The following is a 20,666-nucleotide window of genomic DNA, read 5'->3' on the forward strand; positions in this document are numbered from 1 at the left end:
CCTCAAAACAACTCTCCACTGACCTGAAAGCTAAGATAATCCAACATTATAAATTAGGAGAAGGGTACAAAAAATTATCTGACAGGTTTAAACTGTCTGTCTCCACAGTCAGAAACGTAGTTGTGAAATGGAAGGCCACAGGAACAGTCCGTGTGAAGGAAAGATGTGGTAGGCCGACAAAAATAGGGGAAAGGCACAGGCGAAGGATGGTGAAAATGGTCACAGAGAAGCCACAGACCACCTCCAGAGAACTACAACAACATCTGGCTGCTGATGGTGTAGTTGTTCACCGTTCCACAATCCAGCGTACTTTGCACCAGGAAGAGCTCATTGGAAGGGTGATGTGCAAAAAGCCTTTCCTGAGTGTTAATCACAAGAAGAGTCGCATGAGGTATGCAAAAGCACATCTGGACAAGCCAGAAGCATTTTGGAACAAAATACTGTGGTCAGATGAGACCAAGATTGAGTTATTTGGTCATAACATGAACAGGTATGCATGGCGAAAAAAACACACTGCATTCAATGAAAAGAACTTGTTGCCCACTGTAAAATTTGGTGGAGGATCTATCATGTTATGGGGCTGTGTGGCTAGCACAGGTACTGGAAAACTTGTTAAAGTTGAGGGCCACATGAATTCCTTACAGTACCAGGAGATTCTTGACAACAATGTTCTAGAGTCAGTCACAAAGTTGAAGCTACGCCGGGGTTGGATTTTTCAGCAGGACAATGATCCTAAGCACCGATCAAAATCCACCAAGGAATTCATGCAGAAGCACAGGTACAATGTTCTGGAATGGCCATCCCAGTCCCCAGACCTTAACATCATTGAAAATGTATGGATTTATTTGAAGAAGGCTGTCCATGCACGGAGGCCAAGAAACCTGACTGAACTGGAGACGTTTTGTGTGGAAGAATGGGCCAAAATACCACCTGCCAGGCTTAAGGGACTTGTCTGTGGCTACAGGAGGCGTCTACAGGCCGTTATTGCAGCAAAAGGAGGCAATACTAAATATTAATGGAATTATTTCTTAGGGGTGCCCAAATTTATGCACATGCCTATTTTTGTTTGAATGCACATAAACATGTTTCTGTTTGACCAATAAAAGTTATTTCACTACTGAGATGTTTCTGTTACCATAAGGTATAACATATGTTAAAATGAAGTTGCTGCTTCAAAAGCTCAGCAAGTGACAAACTGATGCAGTGGTTTTCCTAAGGGGTGCCCAAACTTTTGCATACCACTGTAATACACTTTAGTAAAAACATCTTATTGATATTTGTTCCTCTTTTATTTATTTGCATTGGATTTGATATTGAGGTCATCCAAATGTAACTGAAAGTAATCAGGTTAACTTACTTTTACATTTTGGTACTCAGATCAGTTTACTGGTCACTAGAAATATTAACAGAATACATCTTTAAAGTAACCCTCCAAACCCTGATTAAAATACACTTTTAGTATCACAGAGTTATACTTATTGAAAGGAATCAGCAATCTACCAATCGAATCATCTACATCTTCCAAACACTTAAGGCTCGAGACACCTGTTCAGTCTGCTGCTACCGGCACCTTCTCACCTTTCCTCATGAATCTTCCCTCTTTGTGGCTGAACAGGTCATCTGGAACCTGCTCGTAGTTGGCCTTGGGGATCTTCTTCATGTTGTTGAAGGTGCTGTGTTTCACCACGTTGGCAAGCTGCTCAGGATTCAGCTCTTTCTCCAGGAACACAGCGAACCTCTGCACCACTGACGGCAGGTCCTGGACCAACAGGAGAGGTAATGCACTTTGTAAAAATCTGATCCTTCTAAACACAAGCCTACAACGTGTGAAATGACGGCTTATAGTCATAATTTATTTATTTCAGGTCCTACTTGAATCATTTCTTCATAAGTGATGAACAACATGTTCATATCATCCTTATGCGAGTACCAAGTCTTAATGTGCTCAAACCAGCTGCACCCAAACACTGCAATGAATAATGCACACAGTTACCACCACAATACAGACATTCATCATGAGCTGCTCACAAAATACCACATGCAACCTTCTCTGACTTTATTTTGCAAGTGAAGAAAACTCACCATCTCCTCTCATGAATTTCTCAAAGAAGTCATCGAAATCCTTGGGTGTTTCCAACATGTTTGCGAGCTTATGGAAGTAGAAGTAAGACACAAGGACGTCTTTGGGATTTCTTGCCACGTAGATCACCTTCAAATGGAACAGTCAACTGTGTCAACATCTTGCAACCTTAATGACTTAAATAATAAAAAGTCCCTCTACTAGTATTACATGTTTGTATAGTGTATAAAAAGGGGTTAAATTGCATTTATAAAAAGACAGTTTTTTTCATAGTTGCATTAAACTGGAGATGTACAGCTTACATTGCAACATACACACATCTATTCAAATATCTAAATATATCACTTCAATAATACATTTGAAATGACCCGTTCCTTGCTATCTTTCCAAAGAAAAGTGAAAATTAACTACATGTGTAGTACACATTATCCTGCATGATTATGGCTAAAATGATGTTAATGTTTACTGTAATTAATATTAAGATCATGATTATTCACGGATGTAAGTGAGAAAATATTCATATTTCCCTTCCACATCTAAATACAAATGTTGTTCTATATTTCATATTTACATGTGCACTAATCCTGCTAATGTATAAATGTAGAATTAGAGCAACACATTATTGGAAACGTTTCTAACTCTCCTATTTGACTTAAAAAAAAAATAAATAATTAAAGAACACTTTAAAGTTAAATGCCCCAATCTTGTGCACTTAGAAATCAATATTAAGAGGCTACACTGAACAAACCGAAACACTGACTTTAATGAAATGTCTTATGTCAACACATTTCCCATAACTGTATTCGATTAGTTGTAAGCAATAATATTAAGTTGAATCTAATATTTTCTTTAAACTTAATATTATTGCGTCCAACTAACCTATTGCAGTTATGTAAAACCTGTGAACGTAATACATTTAACTACTGAGCAATTCAACATTTCAGTTTTTTAGAAAAACATCTCTAACACTGGCTGCTGAATGCTAGTTAAGGGAGCGCTTGATTGGATATGCAGCTGTTTTTTAGGAGGAGTATTTGAATTGCATTTTTCTGTAACCAAAGACATTGCCTAAGGTATGTGGGGTTGATGGTGTAAGAGCGTTGGCCTATGGACCGACTAACAAACCCCCCAGTGTCAGTAGCCTCTGGATTTCTGTCCACCGGGGCCTGCAATGAATTTGCCTCCTTATTCACTGACACAATTCAGAAAATCAGACATGCAGTAAATGCCTCTGTATCAGGTACAGCAAATGTGTTGTCCTTGTGTCCACTTAAAATCAATTCAGACATCATGACACAATTCCATCTGACAAAGGATAAAGACCTGGAGGACATTATTCAACATCTGAAGTCCTCCTCCTGCTGCCTTGATATTATACCTACAGGCTTTTTCAAACTGTTTTTAATTGCATGTCCTCAGATCTACTTCACATAGTAAACAGGTCTCTTCCCTCGGGTGTATTTCCACAGGCCCTGAAAACTGCAGTGATTAAACCGCTCTTAAAAAAGAATAATCTAGACGCTTCAGTAATGAATAATTACAGGCCCATATCAAACCTCCCATTTCTAGGTAAAGGTGTTTTTCAACAGCTGAGTCATTTCATGCTTTTAAATAACTGTTTTGATGTGTTCCAGTCAGGCTTTCGACCGCACCACAGCACAGACTGCTCTTGTTAAAGTCTTCAATGACATCCACTTAAACACAGACAGCTGCAGAATCTCAGTGTTAGTATAATTATATCTCAGCGCTGCATTTGACACTGTTGACCGCAAAATATTGCTAGACTGACTAGAAAACTGGTTGGGACTTTCGGCAACAGTTCTACATTGCTTTGAATCTTACTTAAAGGACAGGAAACACTTTGTTTCTATAGGCAGCTACACATCAGAGCTGACAAATATGACATGTGGGGTTCCTCAAGGCTCCATCTTGGGGCCTCTTCTCTTTAACATATACATGCTACCACTGGCTCAGATAATGAAAAGCAACAAAACAAGTTACCATAGCCATCCAGATGATACACACATTTACATTACCATTTCACCAGCAGACTATGCTCCAATTCAAACACTGAGTAAGTGCATTGAACAAATCAATGACTGGATGAGTCAGAACTTTCTCCAATTAAACAAAGACAAAACCGAGGTAATTGTTTTTGGAGCGAAGGAGGAACGAATAAAAGTCAGCACTGAGTCATGGACTCACACCTGAATTTCAACAGTCACATTAAAACAATTACTAAGTCTGCTACTATCACCTGAACATATCTAGGATTAAAGGACTAATGTCGCAGCAGGATCTAGAAAAACCTGTCCATGCTTTCATCTTCAGTAGACTGGACTACTGTAATGGTGTCTTCACAGGTCTCACTAAGAAATCCATTAGAAAGCTGCAGCTGATTCAGAATGCTGCAGCTCGAGTCCTCACTAACACTAAGAGAGAGGATCACATCACTCCAGTTCTGAGGTCTTTACCCTGTCAAATAATTGATTTTGAAATACTGCTGCTGGTTTATAAAGCATTGAATGGTTTAGGCCCAAAATGTATCAACAATCTCCTGCTAAATTATCAACCATCCGGGTCTGCTCTCTGTCCCCAGAGTCAGAACTAAACATGGAGAAGCAGCGTTTAGCTATTTTTCTCCAACTATCTGGAATAAACTCCCAAAATCCTGCAGGTCCGCTGCAACTCTTACTATTTTTGAATCCAGACTGAAAACGTATCTTTTTGCCGCTGCTTTTGATTGAGCTGTTCATATGTCACACTGCAGTGTGCCTTTTGTTCATGGAATTTATACCTGTTGTGTTTATTTTATTACTTTATTTTGATTTTTTCTTTTACAGTAAAACAAACAAACACACACAACAGACAAAAAGCACCCAGTACCAATAGACAAATTAACAGACGTAAAGAGAGGGGATTCATATCTAAGAATCCAAACAGTCCAAAGCCGCCAGTCAACAGCAATGCTGCTGACAACACAGGAGGCTGCCCCATCCACCAGCAGGGTCAAGGGTAAAAGAAAACAACAACAACAACAACAACAACAATACAATACTAAAAATAAAAAAGTTAAAATAAACTATGTGGAGACAATGCCGGAATATCAGTCAGCATGCAAGATCGGGCAGAGTTTGCATAGCATAAATGCACAATAAATACACAACATAGCAGCACAACCCATGATATATACAATTACGTCTCAAGTTACCTCAAAATAAAAAATCTCCCACACCTTCCGGAAATAATTTTGTGAATTCAGATTTGTTTTAATGCTACAAGGAATCTGTTCCATCTTAGCAATACAGAGCATTTCGTTGAGCCACCTTCTGAAACATGGGGACGATGGAGACTTCCAGTTTAGTAATATTAACTTTTTAGCTGCAACCATGCCTGCCATGAGAGCCTGCTTTTGATGGGAAGGAATGGCCCTTGTCCTGTCAGAACAACCAAATATTGCCAGATTACAATCTGGCTGAATGTTTATATTATATTGTTTGGAAAACCAATTAAATATGTCACACCAGAAATCAGCTATTACTGGACAATGCCAGAATAAGTGTGATAGTGATCCTTCGGCAATAACACATCTATCACACATGGGAGAAACCGATTTGAATATCTTACTAAGTTTAGTTTTAGAGTAATGCAGTCTGTGTAGGGCTTTAAATTGAATCAATCTATACCTAGAATTGACAGAACAGCTCTGTATACAGGACAAGCCCTCCTCCCACAGTTCATCAGACACTGGAGCACCCAATTCTTCAGCCCAGGTCTGCCTGAGGTGACCGGTATCCATTGGTACCGTAAAAGCAGTGATGAAGCGGGAGACCAAATGTTTAGTGTTTGGCTGCGAGAGAAGTAAATCATAAAAAATGTGGCTCTTTGGTTTGACTGTGTATTCTGGAATACACCCCCGTACAAAATGCCGTACCTTAAGGTAGCGGTAACAATGTGGTATAGGAAGGTGATATTTAGTTTGGAGCTGAAGGAATGAAGCACATTTATTATCTATGTAAAGATCACCAATACAGCACAGTCCCCTCTCTCTCCAGTCCAGAAAGACCCCGTCCATCGGCGCTGGTATGAACAGGTGATTGTACGCGATACGGGTGTGTACCGACACAGGCCCTAGACATAGTTTGTCTACCATATCCAAGAAATTCAGTTTCAGTAACAGTTTGGGGTTTTTGGAAATCTTAAGTCTAAGATAGGTAATGTGGGTAGTGACCAATTTAAATGGCAGAGATTTCAAGAATGCAGGGCTCAGATCATTCGACAGAGGCATGAATTCACTTTTATCCCAGTTAATTGTATATCCTGACACTCCACTAAACGATTTAATGTAGCTCAGGACGTTCTGAAACTAATGGATCAGATACACAAATCAGTAAATCGTCAGCATATAAATTCACAAGGCTCTCAATATCATCAAATTTTACACCATGGATGGGTGGCTCCTGATTCCCATTGCAAGAGGCTCCAAAGCAATATCAAAAAGGAGGGGGGAAAGGGGATCACCCTGCCTCACGCCCCTTTGCAAATCAAAAGATTGAGATTTGTCTGAATGAGTGAGAATAGAAGACACTGGGCCGGAGTAAATTATTTTGATCCAGTCTATAAAGTCCATCCCGAACCCAAATCGTTTCAGAGTCTCAAACATATAAGGCCCTTCGATCTGATCGTGTGTCCTTTTCATGAACGGAATATAACGTATTTAGGAGCAGACGAACATTACTAAATGAGAACCTACCCAGGGATAAATCCGGTCTGATCGGGATGCACAATTTTTGAGATATGATTACCCAACTTTGTGGCCAGGACTTTAGTTATTACCTTCTGATCACAATTTAGAAGTGCAATAGGTCTGTAACTTGCAGGGTCGCTCTCTTCCTTTCCCTTTTTTAGAAGCAGGCAAATATTCGCTTCGTAGAGCGAGCCGGGGAGTCTCTTATTCTTCATTGAATCATTCACCATCCTTAACATGAGGGACTATTTTTCCATGAAATGCCTTGTAGAATTCACCGCCAAAGCCATCTGGGCCTGCTGCTTTTCCAGAGGGGAAAGCTCGAATAGCATCCAAAAGGTCAGTCTTAGAGATTGGGGGGTCAATATCATCTCTCGAGATGCCATCTAATTGGGGAATATTTAGGTTAGCAAAAAAGTTATCAAAATCTACTTCAGAGGCTTTTACTTTACTGGAATATAATTCCTTGTAGAAGTCCCTGAAACAAGCATTAATCCCCTTTGGGTCAGTAACCAAATGACCTGATTTAGATTTAATCCTATGGATGGCTTGATTACCCTGCTCACCTCTGAGTTGACTTGCTAATAACTTGTCTGGTTTCTCTCCGAGTTCAAAATGTTTTCGTTTGAGTTTCAGCAACAGGCTGCTGACGCGTTTGCTGAGGATACTGTTATATTCATACTTCAGTTTTAAGATCTTATTGTAGTCGGGCTGGAAGAGGGAGGATCTATAGGCCTCTTCAAGTACCGGAAGCATTTTTTCAATATCCATAAGACGACCATTAAGTTCCCTTTTTTTAGATGCTTCAAATGAAATAATGTGGCCCCTCGTCACAACCTTAAAGGCCTCCCACAGCGTAGAGTCAGAGACCTCCCCATTATCATTAAGAAACTCATCTATACGTTCAGTCATATACTCAATGAAAGAGTGGTCTTCAAGGAGGAGAGGGTTAAAGCGCCAGCTGTACTTTTGTTTAGACAGGATATTATTAAACTGAAGAGAGATCAGGCTATGGTCGGATATCAAAATATTATGATAGGTAGAGTTGGTAATGCTGGGTAGTAATTCAGAAGATATCAGGAAATAGTCAATCCTTGTGTAAGACTCATGAGAGCAGAAAGAGAAATCTTTGTCGGTAGGATGCTGCAGTCGCCAGATATCAACCATATTCCTTGTTTTAATTAAATCATTCAGAGTCTGCACTGAGGCTAAAGCAGGAGGTGGTTTGTTGAGAGCCTGTCTAAGATCAGATCCAGATAGCAATTGAAGTCGCCCCCAATGATAACATTATGGCTGGAAGCCGGTATCATATCAAAAGCCTTAAGAAAGAAGTCAGGATTGTCAACATTCGGGCCTTAAATATTGAGCATTGTTATCGGAAAGGAATTTATATGACCTGGAATCATTATGTATCTGCCATATGGGTCAGCCGTCATAGAGTCAAGGCGAAATGGGATATTTTTGCAAAAAGAAATAGCAACACCTCTGGCCTTGCGCGTAAAAGGGGCTTGGAAGACCTGAGAAATTCAATTTGCTCTCAGTCTGCGTTGTTCATTTGCACCAATATGCGTTTCCTGGAGAAAAATTACGTCCGGTTTTAACCATTTGAGATGCTCGAAAACACGGCCCCTTTTAATTACATGACCGAGACCCGTCACATTCCATGAGACCAATGCTAGGTTATTACTAATGCTGCTATGTGCAGTGTTATCAGCTACATTATCCCTGAGATGAAAACCAACTGGCATCCACCCCCAATAACACAAAACATAGTAAAACACAACACATAAAAAACAAACACTGTGGTGCATAACAGCACACATAAACAAACCCACGAACATGTTCCCTATCCGCCCTCAGAGCGCTTCCCCAAACGAAGCACAGGTGTCCCTCTAAGCCCGGACCGCTAAACGCACGTCTAGTAACTAGCTCCCAGAAGAGCGATGACTAACTACAAAGCTACAAGAAGCTAGTGTGGTGTATTACATCTGGTGATATACAAAGGTAGATACTCTCTGAGGTCATAGGTTGGGTAAGAGGAATGTTGGGTGATAGGAGAGTGAAAAACAACATCTGGAATATGTTAGGGGGCCCCTATGAACTGACACATGTCACTTTAGTGGAGCACGCATTGATATTCATGTGAGCACACACACTTTGGATACGCACACATTTTCTCCTATAAATGGCATGCACAAAGATAGTTCTGGGGGACTTCCACAACTGGCTCTGGGAACCTCGTATTGCCCGTGTTGGTGTATGATACTATGCTGTTGTAATAAACCTTATTATATACAAGCTGGTGTCTCCGGAGACGTCTTCATCATCTTCACAAACATCGCTACAAGATATACCTCACGCAGTGGCGTTTTCTCCCGGAGGCCAAGGGAGGCGTGGCCTCCTCATTTATATTCGATAAAAAAATATCCATGAGTTGGGATTCATGACGCACATTTTAGGTTCCAAATATGCCGTGTTTAATTCCCTGATGTCATGTTTTTCTTTGAACGAGCAAAACAGCGCCCCTATAGGTGAAATACTGCCATCTAAGGAGGCCCGTTTAACTTGGCCTCCACTACTACTAAGGGTTTTAGCCAATCAGATTGAAGCTTGGCTTGTCACCGAACGCTCATCAAGGTCAATCAAACTGTAAAAAATTTAAAAAATGAGGAGGCTAGCTTGTACGTGCCTCCTACACTAATACGTAAGTACGTAACCACACACAACCATGCTGTTGCTAACCATGAAGGAAGGTTAGAAAGTAAGAATGGATGGCGACGGAGACCCAGAGTTTTTTCTGAGAAACGATTTCACTAAACTACCGTTTGAAATTCAGTTAAAAATAAAACAGAAGGGTAGGTCCACTCCGAATCTCGACCTTACTCAGGGAAGAGCTAAAGGAAATACCCGGACGTTTTGTGAAGGGAACTATACGAGAACGGACTGGCTAACAGGGAGTGTAATGCTAAATTGTATTTTCTGCTGGCCATGCCTCTTGTTTGACCGCTCCAACAGATCATTTCGCCACCATTAAGGATAGGAGAATGGCATTTCTCTACAAATAGTGAGTAAGCTTACTTTATTTCTTTATGCAGTGTGACAGCCGAGGCTTTCACTTTAGCATCCTGCGGACAGCGGTGTGAACTCGTCAGAGACTTTTAGAATGTGAGGCCACCTGTAGGCTACAGTTCAGTGTATTATTGAGATTACAAATAAGGGTGTAAGGTTTTGTGTTGTGTTGTGTTTGTTTAAGCTTGTTGCGATATGGTGTCAATAAATAGCAGCAGCTGCAATCATTTGTCCTGATTTATTTATGCTACTTTTAGTCACATTGTTGACATGGGTATGACGTCATTCAGTAGCTTACGATCTCTCTGGCCTCCTCTGTAAAATTGGCCACGCACCGCTACTGCTCACTAGCTCAACTTCGCTGCCAAACATGGCTGATTAGAGTAAATAAAACAAATTGACAGTCTCTCACGATATCAAACTGGATTATCAAAAAAGTATCATTAACCCTCTGTGTGAACACACAAAGTGGCATCAAAGTTCAGAAATTACATTGCCTCACTCGATGTATTGAAAACCTTGAACTGGCCCCTGTGTTTGATCCGGAGCCTTGCCGGGAAGAGGAGGCTGTGCCCCACCTTGAGCTTCCGCAGGGCGCTCAGGGCCTCCCTGAATTCACGTCGCTGCCGCATCACCTCTGGCGTGTAGTCCGGGAAAATAACCTGGTTGCCTTTATACTCCAGCTCATGTGCCCTCTGGAGTCGTAGAATGAGTTCCTTCACCCGATAAAAGTGGACCCGGGCGATGGTGGCGCGGGGCCTAGCTCCCTCCGGGGGCGGCGGTCGTTGGGTGCGGTATGCCCGGTCGATGACTACCGCGGATTGAAAGTTGTCTTCTCCGAGAAGTTCGGGATCAGGGCTTCGACAAACTGGTTTACCTGCTTCTGCCTTTTCAGGTATGCCGACTATCTTAATATTGTTGCGGCGCGAGCGCCGCTCGAGGTCATCCACCATGAGCTTGAGCGAGTGTTTTCACTGTTCAGGCTGAAGAATTACATTTTCTCCAGTACCTGCTCCTCGATATATTACACCTTCTCCAGCAGTTCCTTCCGAGAGCTTTGTACAGGCCGAAGGGTCTGGTCCAACTTGTCTAATCTGTCATCAATGTGTTTGAGGATCTTGTCGTCACTCGTACCTTGGCTGGGAGAATCACCGCTAGCATCCTTAGCATTAGCCGAAAGCTGTTCGGGGCAACTCGGCGTCTTTAGACTTCTTAGGCATGTTGACTGTTGCAAAACGTTAACAGGTTAAACCCACTGTATCGGGGAGATTCCAGAGGCTAATAAAATGAGATATCAGACTGTCAAAATATTGATTTTAAAGCTTGGCAAGGAGGAGCATCTGGAAGCACGTCTACTCAATGCAAGCTGCTCACTAGCACCCCACTTCCTTGCCTGTTTTTAAATGTCATTTTATATTGTGTTTCTGCTGCATTTGTTTTCTAAACATGTCTTTTATTTTGTAAAGCACTTTGAATTGCCGTGTGTTTAAAGGTGCTGTATAAATAAACTTGCCTTGCCATGCCTTGACAGCCCAGGCCCAATATTACCCCCTGCTTATAAATACTAAATACGGGAACATAAAGATTAGAATGTGGGAGGGAGCTGACCTTGCCCTTCTTTTGGCTCAGAGCCGAAGGCATGAACTTGAACTGCAGGTGGGTGACCCTCATCCTGGGGGAGGGCGCTGTGATGAATGTCTGTCTGCTGCCATTCACCTCGATCCAGGGGATGAGATCAGCGTTGGAGGAGCTGCTGAGCCTGCTGATGGCTGCCATATCCCCCTTTGCCTCGAGGAGCAGCAAGATCTGCTGCATCCAGATGGTCCCTGACACACATATCGCACAGAGTGTGTGAGCTCTGTCCTGGGAGTGTTTTCTCAGTATACACTCTGCTCTAGCTGATCATTTGACACCCAAATCTATTCACAGCACACAAAATACACAGAGATTCATGTGTACCAGTGGTGTAAAGTAACAAAGTACATTTACTCAATTACTGCACTTAAGTACAATTTGGTTGGACTTGTACTTTACTTGGGTATTTGAACTTTGTGCTACTTTGTACTACTTTGTATTTAATACCTTTAGTTACTTTACAGATTTGGATTAATGACGGTAAATATAATCAATCCTTAAATCAGACTTTAGTTCCACCTGGAGTAAATTCAGCAGCTACCCTGCAGTATACAAAGCCATTAAAACTAGCTGCACCTTTACCAGCTTTGATAACACTTTAATGATCAATAATTATAAAACATATCAGTTATATTATTCTGAAATGGACCAATCAAACAATTACAACTACTTTACTCTTGGTTATCATAAGTATAGTTTGATGCTAATACTTTTCGACAGTAAGATTTTTGATTGCAGGACTCTACATCGTATTCCTGCTATTTGGTAGTTGTACTTATCTTAAGTACAAGATCTGACTACTTCTTTCATCACTGGAACATAATAATAAGCTTCATACAACAAGCACACTGACCTGAGGTGACCCCCGCTCTTCAGGACACACAGAGCATCTGCAGGACACAAAATCCTCTCACCTGACTTTGGGTATGTGACCACAAATACATCCGAGTCTCTGATCTCTAGGTGTTGGATCTGGTCCACATCATCTGGATCATGAGTGCCGCTGATCAAAGTGAAGCCTCTGTGTGGCACTAGCACATTCTCACGAGTCTCTACGGCCATTATAGCTAAAGCAAGATAAAAACATGTGGTCAGCCCCCTCTCTGATTGAAAATATATTCTAAAAAGACTCATTCTTTTTGATTTGATGCTCCATTGATACATATTAACTCATTAATTTATATTCTCCTATTTAGCTTTGATTATTCCTGAATTTGATTAAATCTGCAGAAAAAGATGCTCTACAAATAAAAAAAAAAGGACTGTTGAAAGAAAAGGTATCTAATTTAAAGTGGCTCCCCATAGACTCAATCAAAGGATAAAAGCAAAGCACAGAAAGTGATCAAAATGTAGCATACCTGCTCTGCTGCCCGATGCTCATAGTGTCTTCCAACACAAGGAAATGTGTGTCATTAACACACTCTCCTGAAACCTGACCCGGCGCTCCCTCCACCCCTCACAGAGGAGCACTGCGTGGGGAACAGCACATTCTAGAGCCACCCCACGGGAGCAAACAGCAACCGAACAAACCCCAAGCTGTTTACGCAATGTCAAAACCAAAACAAGGTTCTGTTGTTATAAGAAGCACTGGTAGTGATATAAATGCCACTAAATCAAAAAGTGTGGAGGCTGTACCTTCACTCAGGGGGAGGGACTAGAAGTGATACACCTAATTTGGAGAAAATACCTCAATCAATTCTTCTGTTGTCCTACTACTGATGTTATGACACATTCAAACTGTAAGATAACAGATGCTGAGGTGTCTTGTACCTGTAACAATTTTAATTAGTAACCTAATCAAGGTGTCAAAATATAAAAGGTATTTTCACCTGATTACTTTTCATTCATTTTAGATTACCTCAATATCAAATGCAATGCAAACAATAGAAATAAATATCAATAAGATCATTTTGTGTGTATTATGTAAGACAACAGAAGAAACCAAGATATTTAGGATTTTATTTATAGGAAAGCTTGCCTTTCATTCAGCATATCCAGTACAGTACAGTACAGTTTAAAAAAGCAGAAATAAATTGCTCTGTTTAAATTCATACACACAGTTAAGCTCACACACACTATTTGATCCACATATAGGTGAATTAAAAAAAGAATAAATTAACCAAAGAAAGTGAAAACCATAAAGCAGATTCGGGCATGGCGTATAGACTTAGTTTTTTTTGTAGCATTGTAATCCTGCTAGTAATCCCCAATTTTCGGAAATGTAATTTATCTGATTATGTCTTTTTTGATATAAATGTAAGGGAATACAGTTACCTTTTTTTTGTATCCTGTCCTCACTCGGTCCTCGGGAGTGGAGTGGTCGTCACACTTTTTACTTCCATCTGATTACCTCAGACTACATTCCTCTCGAGTCTATAGATTCCCTTCAGTGTGTGAGTGTCTGCTAGGATGGAGTGACAATGAGCAAATGATAATGATGACTGTGGAATGAGTAAATATTTATGCTTACACGTTCAAAGTTCTCAGTAGTAAAAAAGAAAGATAACATTGTTGAATGTCCTCAGCAGATGGCTCATTATCTTCCCCTGGAGGTTAACCTTTTACCTTAATAAACTGTTATAACGTCCTCCAAGTGCTATAGATTTGAGACGTGCGGCTGCTACTCCATAAACAGGACTCTCTCACATTCACTGTGAGTAACTGAACAGCATGGAGAACACAGAGTTTTTTCAAAACAATGTTTATTCAAAAACAACTAAAATACATAGTTCCAGAAGTGAGATATCAAATGTTTGTTCACAGTAAAAACAAAGAGACGTGATAAAGTGTCTTCCTGTCATGGGATCCTTTCTGCACACAATGTTCTGGAGCTCATGATGCGCCTCTGTGAAGACAAAAACAGAAATCAGAATACACACACAGGGAAACACACTCGCGCACAAAGACACAGAGGCCCTTTCTCATGTCCCAGTTTGAACCTCCTCGACTCCTCCCCTCACATCTCAGTCAGACCTTGTGAAATGGGGGAAAAGGAGGCAGGAAGTCACTGTAGGAGAGAGGAGTCGAGGCCACAGGAGTAAGAAATGAGAATTATTTTTCTTATCTTATTCTCGGAGTGGTCAGTTCAAGGCAACGTCAAATAAATCTAACAGGATACACATCAGCTGTCCATTGTTTTTATATCGCTTTACTTACAACCTGTATACTTTAAATTCAATTCACAATGTGATTGATGATGAAATTAAAATATCTTGTATGCATGCTAAATAATAGCTATTTCAGAATCAAACAATAAATCAGAGCACAAAGCTTAGAAAGTAGCACGGTCATATAGAATGTCCCTCACCTCTCTCTAGGGCAGGGATTCCCAAAGTGTGGTGCGCGCACCCCTGCGCGAGATGAAACATGTAATGGTGGTGTGGTGTAAAAATATTAGTGTTGTTTTTTAAGTGGGATTTTTCCATAGGCTACAATAAAAAACAGGAACAATAAACATTTCCTTTGTAATCCCTTTTATTTGTTATTCACTGTAACCTAGGATATATGCGCGCCAACTCGTTTCATTCATTCTTTCAAATATGATTAACTGGCTGAAATCAGGGAAACTGTCTAGTGGAACGTGTCATGACGAAGTTATTTATATGGCGATAAAACAAAGCTTTGTTGGGTTTTTTTGGGGGGTGCGTCAACCCGGTTGGGACGTAGAAGGGGGTGCGCCGCAAAAAAAGTTTGGGAACCGCTGCTCTAGGGAATGCTTGAATGGGATTTTTTTTATTATGGGGCAAAAATTGTATTTACAGTCATAAAAAGCATAGCTCTATAGCTCCACACACACACACACACACACACACACACACACACACACACACACACACACACACACACACACACACACACACACACACACACACACACACACACACACACACACACACACACACACACACACACACACACACACACACCTGTTTCTCCTCTGCAGACAGCCTCCCCTGCACTGCCACCAGCTGGTACTGTGTGTGCTTCAGGCTGCGGGGGGGCTTCCTGAGTTGTTTCAGGGCTGCGGGCAGGGTGTCTCTGCTCAGCAGCTTCCTGGTGTCTGAAGCCGGGGAGCCCGGGTCCAGGAGCAGCAGGCACAGGCTCCCGTTCTTCCTCTGCTCCAAGCCCACGATGGAGCGGCTGTGGCCTGCAGGGGGAGACAGGTTCAGAGCGGTGAGGAACAACTTCACCAGATAAATAATGTTTACATTTGGTATAAGAGCTGCTCAAGTCTGGCTTTGCAGCTCAGTCATCATGCAGCGTCACACAGGTTTAACCCTACTATGTTAGTGTTAATCAAGTTTGGAAGAATTTTGAGCAGATTATTTCCTGAGAATCAAAAACATTTTTATTTGGGATTTTGTTTAATACAATTTGCACTAAATGACTGTATATATATTTTTTATTTTACGCCTTTACTAGCAGGGCAGGAAAATATATTGATATATTGATCATTATATGGAACTCCGTATTGTGTTGCTATACAATTACGATATCTCCTATAGTACGTTTGTTTTACTGGTTTTAAAGGCTGCATTACAGTAAAGTGTTGTTCTCTGAACTTTCAGACTGTGTTAGCAGCTCCATTATTATAATAATGATGATAATACATTTTATTTGAATAGCACAATTTAAAAACAACATCATCTCAAGGTACTTCACAATTCAATGCGAGTATAGTTAAAAAGGATCTACCTAACGTATAAAAACGTATAAAAGCTTAGTTTAAAAACACAGCATAGAAGGTGAAAAAGAAAACCAGGACAGTCTGTAAAACGTGGAGAAGAACAGGTGGGTCTTAAGGCTTTTCTTAAAAACCGAGTGATGCAGAGGTCTGTGTACTTTCTGGGAGCTGATTCCACAGACCCAGGGAGGAGAAAGCACCGTCTCCCATGTTGGACAGTTTTATCCGTAGAACAGAAAGGAGATTGTTGCTGCCAGACCGGAGTGTGCGTGAGCTTTTAATTGTTGTTTGGTCAGCAGTTTGAGTTTGAGTGTACAGGTTGTATGTATATACATATTTCTATGCATATTTTTTACATCTATATTTATTAGATTTCTTTTTTACTTTAACTCTTTTATACCTTGGGATTGTGGGAAACGGTATTTCGATCTTTCTGTCTGTACACACAAACTGAAATATTGACAATAAAGTTGACTTTGATGGATATATCCAAATTGCATTATGTGAATATTTCTTAAATGCACCAATAGTCAACCCCACAGTAGAGGGGTGGAGTGATGGCACATTTTTGTAGGCCGACCTGTTATTTAGCAAGGGGTCCATTTTTCTTGGATATAAAATAAGCTTTGTGGCCAACACATTCATGATACTAAAAGAGTTAGTAATCTCAACATATTAACACCAGTTTGTGATTTTTAAAGCAGAAATGTAATAGCAGAAGTATTAATGCTAAAAACTAGCTACATCACGGTGGCATCACCACAGCTAAGCTAAAGGTGGCTAATGTTCGACATGGTGACGTTTAGTAGTGTCAATTTAATAAACCGCCATTTTTAAGACACATCGAAGCTTCACACATTCATGAGTGGGGTAATTACTGACATATTTTATGATGTACAATACATGCTAACTCTAAAAAGAAATCTAACCACAAACATGTTTAAAAAAACATGGATTTTGAGACGAGGGAACCAGAAGTGATAAAACTCATTTCAGAGTTTCAGGACTCTTTCCGGCACCACTCTCTATCGTCGCAATATTGAAAGAGGTATTTGATCACAAATACTTATCTAATAGGCTTTTTTTTGACAAATTCAGTGATCGCTCTCTATGCTGAAGGAATATGTTGGTGATGACAGGTGTTTTTCTGTACCTTGGTGTTGTAGGTACAGCGAGGGCAGGGTGGTTTGGATGAGTCTGGGGGGCAGTTTGCCGCTCCTGCCGGACTGGAAGTACTGCTTCACCCAGTCAAACAGCCGGGGGTGGCTGTTATCAGGGCCTGTGGGCCGGTGGAAGTCCATGATGCGGGCACTGAAACACAAACAGTACAATGTCTGACTGAGTGTGAGAAGGTTTTGTGTCTGCTTTTCTTAATTTACACAAATACCCCTATCACTTGATAACACTTCATTCAGGCAGATATGCAGAGATGAAGCGAGGGTGACACTTCATCATTCATGCTACATGTTTGGAACTTTGAATTCTAGTTATCACAACTTTATGTCCCGCGGGCCCACCACCTACGGGAAACAGCGATGGGGTCGGGTGCGCTGCCAGAAGGGTGGCAGTGAAAGCAGAGTGTCTCGACAGACCAGACCCGGGCGGCAGAAGCTGACTTTGGGGACGTGTCACCTCTCTGGGGGGGAAGGAGCCGGAGCTTGTGCGGGAGGTGTAGCGTTACCAGTTGGATCTGGTGGGGCTCACCTCTACGCACAGCGTTAGCTCTGGAACCTTACTTCTGGATAGGGGTTGGACTCTATTCTTCTCCGGAGTTGCCCAAGGTGTGAGGCGCCGAGCTGGTGTGGGGATACTCACAAGCCCCCGGTTGAGTGCCGCTTTGTTGGAGTTTACCCCAGTGGACGAGAGGGTCGCCTCCCTACGCCTGCGGGTTATGGGGGGGAAAACTCTGACTGTTGTGTGTGCTTATACACCAAACAGCAGTTCAGAGTAGTCGGCCTTCTTGGAGACCCTGAAAAGAGTCCTGTATGGGGCTCCAGAAGGGGACTCCTTAGTCTTGCTGGGAGACACGTTGGCAATGGTGGAGACACTTGGAGGGGCGTGATTGGGAGGAACAGCCCCCCTGATCTGAACCGGAGTGGTGGTTTGTTACTGGACTTCTGTGCTAGTCATGGATTGGCCATAACAAACACCATGTTCGAACATAAGGATGCTCATAAGTGTACGTGGTACCAGAGCACCCTAGGCAGAAGGTCCGTGATTGATTTCGTTATCGTATCATCGGACCTGAGGCCGCATGTTTTGGACACTCTGGTGAAGAGAGGAGCGGAGTTGTCAACTGATCACCATCTGGTGGTGAGTTGGGTCGAGTGTCAGGGGAAGCCTCTGGACAGACCTGGTAAGCCCAAACCTGTAATGCGGGTGAACTGGGAACGTCTGGAGGAATCCCAAGTCCAGGAGGCCTTCAACTCTCACCTCCGGCGGAGCTTTTCAGGCACCCCTGTGGAGGCTGAGGACGTTGAACCTGAGTGGGCGGTGTTCAAAGCCTCTATTGCTGAAGCTGCGTCGGGGAGCTGTGGTCTCAAGGTCTTAGGTGCCTCAAGGGGCGGTAACCCTCGAACCTCCTGGTGGACACCGGTGGTCAGGGAAGCCGTCCGACTGAAGAAGGCATTCCGGGATATGTTATCCCTTGGTACTCCTGACGCAGTTGCAAGATATCGACGGGCCCGAAGGGCAGCAGCCTCAGTCGTGACCGAGGCAAAGCAGCGGGTGTGGGAGAAGTTCGGAGAAGGATTTTCGGTCGGCACCAAAGTTGTTCTGGAAAACTGTCCGACACCTCAGGAGGGGAAAGCAGGGAACCATCCAAGCTGTGTACAGTAAGGATGGGGCGCTGTTGACCTCAACTGATAGGGTGTTAGGGCGGTGGAAGGAACACTTTGAGGAACTCCTGAACCCGACAACTCCGCCCTCTATGTTAGAGGCGGAGCTGGAGTATGAAGGGGGATCAATTCCAATATCACGGGGGGAAGTCACTGAGTTAGTTAAACAGCTCCACAGTGGCAAAGCCCCGGGGGTGGATGAGATCCGCCCAGAAATGCAAAAGGTTCTGGGTGTTGAGGGACTGTCATGGTTGACACGTCTCATCAACATTGCGTGGAAGTCGGAAACAGTACCGAAGGTGTGGCAGACCGGGTTGGCCTTTCCTCTTTTTAAAAAGGGGGATCAGAGGGTGTATGCCAATTACAGAGGCATCACATTACTCAGCCTCCCCGGGAAAGTTTACTCTAAGGTGCTGGAAAGGAGGGTCCGGCCGATTGTCGAACCTCAGATTGAGGAGGAACAATGCGGTTTTTGTCCTGGTTGTGGAACAACGGACCAGCTTTTCACTCTCGCAAGGATCCTGGAGGGGGCCTGGGAGTACGCTCATCCGGTCTACATGTGCTTTGTGGATTTGGAGAAGGCGTATGACCGGGTTCCCAGGGAGATACTGTGGGAGGTGCTGCGGGAGTATGGAGTGAGGGGGTCTCTACTCAGGGCCATCCAATCTCTGTACTCTCAAAGCGAGAGCTGTGTCCGGGTCCTCGGCAGCACGTCGGACTGATTTCCGGTGAGGGTTGGCCTCCGTCAGGGCTGCGCTTTGTCACCAATCCTGTTTGTGATATTCATGGACAGGATTTCGAGGCGTAGTCGTGGGGGAGGGGGTCTGCAGTTCGGTGGGCTAAGGATTGCACCACTGCTTTTTGCAGATGATGTGGTCCTAATGGCTTCATCGGTCTGTGACCTTCAGCACTCACTGGATCGTTTCGCGGCTGGGATGAGGATCAGCACCTCCAAATCTGAGGCAATGGTTCTCATTAGGAAACCGATGGACTGTCCACTCCAGGTAGGGAATGAGGCCTTACCCCAAGTGAAGGAGTTCAAGCATCTCGGGGTCTTGTTCTCGAGTGAGGGAACAATGGAGCGTGGGCCGGAGAATCGGAGCAGCGGGAGCGGTACTGCAGTCGCTTTACCGCACTGTTGTGACCAAAAGAGAGCTGAGCCAGAAGGCAAAGCTCTCTGTCTACCGGGCCATCTTCGTTCCTACCCTCACCTATGGTCATGAAGGACGGGTCATGACGGAAAGTACGAGATCGCGAAATGGGATTTCTCCGCAGGGTGGCTGGCATCTCCCTTAGGGATAAGGTGAGAAGTTCAGTCATACGGGAGGGACTCGGAGTAGAACCGCTGCTCCTTCGAGTTGAAAGGAGCCAGTTGAGGTGGTTAGGGCACCTAGTGAGGATGCCACCTGGGTGCCTCCCTAGGGAGGTGTTCCAGGCACGTCCAGCTGGGAAGAGACCGAGGGGTAGACCTAGGACCAGGTGGAGGGATCATATCTCTTCGCTGGCCTGGGAGCACCTTGGAATCTCCCAGTCAGAGCTGGTTGATGTGGCCAGGGAAAGGAAAGTTTGGGGCTCTCTGCTGGAGCTGTTACCTCCACGGCCCTGACGGATAAG

At 43.0% G+C, this 20,666-nt stretch overlaps 1 protein-coding gene across 3 annotated transcripts in view; it reads right to left on the reverse strand.

The window, feature by feature from the left end:
• Positions 1-2,178: 2,178 nt before the first annotated feature.
• zufsp (zinc finger containing ubiquitin peptidase 1) overlaps positions 2,179-20,666 on the reverse strand; it is a 28,531-nt gene continuing 10,043 nt past the window's right edge. The window contains exons 10-16 of one of the 3 annotated variants that reach the window (XM_063879190.1): positions 17,369-17,526; positions 15,458-15,678; positions 14,097-14,376; positions 13,806-13,935; positions 12,890-13,000; positions 11,505-12,598; positions 2,179-2,209 (exon numbers count right to left, since the gene is read on the reverse strand). In XM_063879190.1, the coding sequence (XP_063735260.1) occupies positions 14,329-14,376; positions 15,458-15,678; positions 17,369-17,526 (427 nt within the window). In that variant the 3' untranslated portion in view covers positions 2,179-2,209; positions 11,505-12,598; positions 12,890-13,000; positions 13,806-13,935; positions 14,097-14,328. Of the gene's footprint in view, positions 2,210-11,504; positions 12,599-12,889; positions 13,068-13,805; positions 13,936-14,096; positions 14,377-15,457; positions 15,679-17,368; positions 17,550-20,666 lie in introns of those variants that run through there. The other 2 variants (XM_063879189.1, XM_063879191.1) reach the window with 2 other exon arrangements.

The sequence above is a fragment of the Eleginops maclovinus genome, chromosome 3 (assembly GCF_036324505.1).
Source record: "Eleginops maclovinus isolate JMC-PN-2008 ecotype Puerto Natales chromosome 3, JC_Emac_rtc_rv5, whole genome shotgun sequence".
Taxonomy (NCBI): Eukaryota; Metazoa; Chordata; class Actinopteri; order Perciformes; family Eleginopidae; genus Eleginops; species Eleginops maclovinus.